Source organism: Aspergillus sydowii (genome assembly GCF_001890705.1).
Source record: "Aspergillus sydowii CBS 593.65 unplaced genomic scaffold ASPSYscaffold_63, whole genome shotgun sequence".
Lineage (NCBI taxonomy): Eukaryota > Fungi > Ascomycota > Eurotiomycetes > Eurotiales > Aspergillaceae > Aspergillus > Aspergillus sydowii.
Window position 1 is genome coordinate 1 of NW_024467921.1, and position 5056 is coordinate 5056.

General features: G+C 48.4%; 2 protein-coding genes across 2 annotated transcripts; one reads left to right on the plus strand and one right to left on the minus strand.

Annotated features, from left to right (window-relative positions):
* Nucleotides 1-477: 477 nt before the first annotated feature.
* Nucleotides 478-2217, plus strand: ASPSYDRAFT_96116 (uncharacterized protein; the record flags this gene model as incomplete). The annotated part of the gene is made up of 1 exon (XM_040853212.1): nucleotides 478-2217. The coding sequence occupies one exon, from the start codon at nucleotides 478-480 to the stop codon at nucleotides 2215-2217; it is 1740 nt and encodes a 579-aa protein (XP_040695649.1).
* A 639-nt stretch (nucleotides 2218-2856) lies between these two features.
* Nucleotides 2857-4810, minus strand: ASPSYDRAFT_96117 (uncharacterized protein; the record flags this gene model as incomplete). Its single annotated transcript, XM_040853213.1, has 2 exons — nucleotides 2857-4538; nucleotides 4597-4810. 2 exons carry the CDS (start codon nucleotides 4808-4810, stop codon nucleotides 2857-2859), a joined length of 1896 nt encoding a protein of 631 aa, XP_040695650.1.
* Nucleotides 4811-5056: the final 246 nt, after the last annotated feature.

Genomic DNA, 5056 nt, shown 5'->3' on the forward strand with positions numbered 1-5056 from the left:
CTGTCGCAAAGCCTGTCGCAAAGCCTGTCGCAAAGCCTGTCGCGGAGCCAGATGAAGAGAGTTCAAAGTTACTTGCGGAACTTGTCCAAAGATTTTCCTCCTGTTGGTACAGTAACTTTGTACCTTCCAGGAGGATTATCGAGATTTAGTTATAAATAGGGCAGGGCGATTAAGTGTTTGGTGCTTCAGTAAACTGCCCGGATGTTAACGAAACCTTCGCGAATCATCATTCTCCTCTCTGAAAGAGCCCCACCTAAGCCTTGACTGGCCCAAGCAAATTGAAATTCCCCCAGCGAGGGACCAACCTTGGAGAGTAATCTGGCACCCAGATAAGTAAGAACTCTAATCTGCTCTAATTCACCCTCTATGACCTCATAGACATTGTCTGTCTTACATACTTTCCTTTCCTTGTAGGGGAGACGCCCCTTGAATCTCACAGGAAACAGACAAGTTACATACAACTTTATTTTCTGGACAATGAGCATTTACCCTGAAGCCGACGTCCTCTGGTGGGACGCATGTTCTTTCTATGTTCGTTGTCCGCATTGCGAAGGAATTCACCGACATGGGGGGAATTGGGAGGGGCCTAAGACGCAAGTCCCACACTGCGGTAACACGGAAGACTACCTTTGCTGTTTTCCGTTCAATGATCAGGGCCAAGTTGCCTACGAGATTGACAAGAAGAGTTGTCGCTTCGTCAATATATGCGTCCCATCAGACACCGGTCGTCATGACGTCGGTTCGCTAGCCGACGAACTGGCTGCAAAGGCCAATGTCACGGTCAATCAAAACGCCGACAGAGGCGAGTCTGATCCAAGCATCGAGAGAGACACTCAGGAAATAGAAGTAATCATCCTTAAGGATGGTGATGAGTCGTGGGAGGAAAAGAAAATCAAATTTGCGATCGATGACTGCGTCAACGGCCGGGTAGGGAGTATTCGGCAATATCTCGACGCTTCACAGGAAGCTCATATCTTTCTGTCTGGCAGAGACTCGAACGGAAACAGCACTCTAATTATGGCAGCAGCGGAGGAAAGCTCTGCGATCGTCGCACTTCTACTCGAACGAGGTGCCAAGGTGAATGCAGTAAACTGCCATGGGACGAGCCCTCTCATGGAAGCAGTATTTTGGGGCAGACTAGAGAATGTGAAGCTACTCCTAGAAAATGGTGCAGACAAAGAACTGCGCGATAACGACAATCAACAAGCCATCGACCTTGCACGACCCACTCTCAAGAACCGAAGGAATAGGTACGAGCGGGCGGGGGGAGACATGTCTTCAAGCAGAATGCCAGTTTACCCGGAAGACACATTTAAGAGAGATATCGATCGCCAGAGCATTGTGCGCGTTCTCGGCGGCGAGGACAGGAAATCAGAGATCACATACGGGAACCCGCCATCTGTCGAACAGGCTGCGTATTACTCATATTCGCATAGCCCCAGCAAGGACTCGTTGGTGCTACAGGGCCCGATTGAGAGTTACCCCATGACTAATTCTTGGAAAACTGTTGCACGATTGGACCGAGGTGGAAGATTCCAATCCGTTGGTGCCATGAGCGGATGGTCCCACAATCCAGTACAGTCTCTCCGAGTAGATGGAAGGAAGTGGACCGATGAAGTCTTCTATATCTCTGCCGTCGTGGGTCATAATTTGACTCCTGATTGCGCGGATCAAGCCCGCCCAGGACAATACCATGCCTGTCATGCAGAAAAGCAGCTTATTGCGTATCTTATCGATCGTCATACTTTCGTCCCTCGCGATATGGAGCCTGATTCAAACCTGGAAGCCAAAATTGAGTCGGTAGATGCCGAGTATAGCAGGCTGTTCCTGTTTTCAGCGGATGGGCGGAAGCTGTCTTCACTGAGAAATCAGCTCGAGAAAATAGGGGTCGACCTGATGGACGCAGAAGACGAGAGGAATGAAAGTCAAATTGCATCCTTAAAGAAGAAGCAAAAGGCAGCTGAAGAAGATCTGGTGCAGCTCAGCAACAATGGTCGTTGCAAACAAATGCTGAGACTTGAAACCCAATTAGCCACCCTGCATCAACAGCAAAGGCGCCATGACGTCCTCAACCAAATGTCCAAGACCCAGCCCCCAGTTCGGTTGAGGAATGCGGCGATATTGATTAGCTCTCCTATTTGTGACGACTGCATGACTTTCAAGAACAAAGTGAATCAATATTTCGGGTTGTCGATACATTTATTTGAAGCACGTTGACCTTCTCGAGGTTCAACCCTGCAGTGTCGATACCGCTTTTTGTTTTCTTCTTTATATAGGGTTCCGCTCTAGAGCAAACAAGAACAACTTCGCACTGTGCCTCAAAGTCTTCTGTTGACTGGGAATTTCTCATGGATTTCGAGCTGAGAAAAATGTCGACTTCAAAGTTATCACTGTAGATGAGACTCAATCGAGCCAAAAGTGATTACGGGCGCGACAGGCCTCCCAGTTAAAGGCAATATCCGAACATCGTGGGCGAATTCTTGGATCACGGGGGAGTAAAAGTTCACGTATGTTTCGTCCTCTGGAAGCACGGCGATATAGAGCAGGATCCATCCAGGGCTATAACACCTGCTGTCCGTAATGACGCTCTCGGCGACACGACTACCGAGCATATAGTACTACCTCGGTGGTTCAATTCTGTCTCGCTGGAAAAAAGGAACCAAATAGCTTAATGTTCAAGCTCATGGGGTCTGGGCCAAAAGGAATAGACTGCTATATTCTGTTAATCTGATTGACTTTTGAGACATTTGCATCGAACTGCTTCATGGAAACAGACTATCGACCCCACTGACCCAGCCGATCTTCAATCGATACACTTGCAGTTATGTTGTTGACATGTAAAAGCAACAGATTCATTCACTGGCTGCCCCTAGCCCGCAGATTATACTGCGACTTCTTTGTCTGGTTCGTCCGTTTATGTTTGAGGCGGGCATTGCCTGTTACCTCTCTTAGACTTCGCTCGTTCAAGGACGACTTATGCACTGATAGTGAACTTCTGGTGCGCCGATTGTGAATAGAGCCTGAACTGCGCAAGCGTTTAGAAGCTGCAGAACAGATGGCCTGGAGGGTGTTCCTTTTTCTCCCAGGAAACTCGTGAACAATTTCATCCCAAGTATATCCTTCTTCTTTGAGTTGCACAAGGCGTCGCTTTTGCTCAAATGAGAGTGGCCCACGAGCCGACGTACAAGAAGGACTTCGTTTTCCTTCCATACACGCAGGTTTCTCGATTGGTGAGCCGTCAGCAAGTCCTTGGAAGAATGTAAGAGATTGTGTAAGGTTTCCATCACGGACACGAAAACCGGAATACCCAACAAATATAGGAATCTGTTCTGCATCTCGAATGTCGATCGATAAAATTGTCCCATCCAAGCGCCACGGCCCGTTAGTTAGCGGAGGGTGGCAACTCCTGTCAGGTTGATCAAAAGTAGGTGCAACTTCAACCGAAGGCCGGTGCGCTTCTGCTAAAGGGCGGGTTGGGATCTCGACATGCGAGAATTCGGCAAATCTCTTCCGGCGACCTTGATGGGAGGAGATTCGTAAGGGTGACCGCGCCGGTGTTGGCTTATCAGAGGCGAAAGATGTATCCGCGAGAACTATAGGAGGGTCGGCAATCGGCTCTCGAGGAGTGCTTGGCTCCGCACTCGCATGTCCTTGCGCATCCATTCCAGAGTACGCTGCAGCATGGACAGTGGGTGGCTCTTGACTAGACTCAGATCGGCCCTCTGCAATAATTGGGGCACTATCTTCTGTCTCCCTATCAATATGCAGCTGTAGAGATGTTGTATTGTCTGGACCAAAAGGACAAGTCTCCTCCGCAAGGGTGATGGGGCGGATTTCGGGATCAGGTATAGAACCATTGGCGTTTTCACCAGCACTATCAAGTTCATTTGAATAGCAAGGGGAACTCGAGGTTGACTTTTCAGTCAATTCCAGACTGGTGATTTCAGGGCGCTGACAAAAATCTGGAGCAAGCCTAACACTGCATTGGTTATTGCTAGTTCCTTCATTTTCGGCGTCCACTTGCATCTCATCGACGTTCAAAATCGTGCACTGCATACTACTATCCCAAAGGTCGACTGATTCGGCGGGATTCTTTGGGTCATCAGCTCCGAGGGGACAAATTAGGTCGGACTGGTGGCTGGTAGCGTGGTCGTCCGCGATAACAAAATCCTGTGCACGCAGTGTCGGTGAAGGGGAGAGATTTGAACAGTATGTGGCCAAGTCTGGTGCTGATGCAAAGGCCTCTGGCAGCTGGTCGGAATTGCAAACAGGCCCCTGTCTATCAGGGCAAGAATCGGGTTGGGTTATACATGCATCTTCATTTACAGGCACTAATTCATCACCACAAGAGGCAGACAGTGTATTTTTGGGAGACGAAGACGGTGTCACTTCTCCAACTTCCGGGAAGCTGACACTAGCACCCGGTTCAGTCCCAAAAAAAAGGCTGCGCAGCGATTCAACATCGCTTATATCACGTTCGCTGAAAGTACCATCATCTTGATTTGGCAGGCAGGTGCTTTCAAAAGTAGTTGTACGGGCTGTAGCATCCAACATTAGCAAATTTCCTAAAATCGCTAAGACTCTAGTTTAACACACCGGGGTCCGCAGGTTGTAAATCATAGTTATCGCAGATACCGGACTGGGCAGGGTAAATGCAAGAAGCTGACGTGCGATTTATTTGTGGATATAGCTCTGTGTTTGATGCAGAGTAGTCTGTCGCGGGCAAGACAGATTGCCGTTTGCTGAAACGCGCCTTTTGGGAGTAACGAGAAGGGTTTGAATTTGGGTTATAGAAAAGAAAGGTACTCATTTTGGAGTCGCACCATATAAGCAGACAGGGAAATAATAGGATCTGGTCAAAAGTTAAAAGACAAAGATGGACAGTTTCTTCGAGGACATCTTCTTATATAGCAACTTTCAGGATCTGCCAGATTACAACATCCAGGCACTTCCTGCTATTAAAACTAGATGTGGGTCACAATATCCATTCCGTTTAACAGGAACCCTCGAGAAAAACGCCACCTGCAGGTCTTTCTCTGCCTTGGAGTGAATCCAA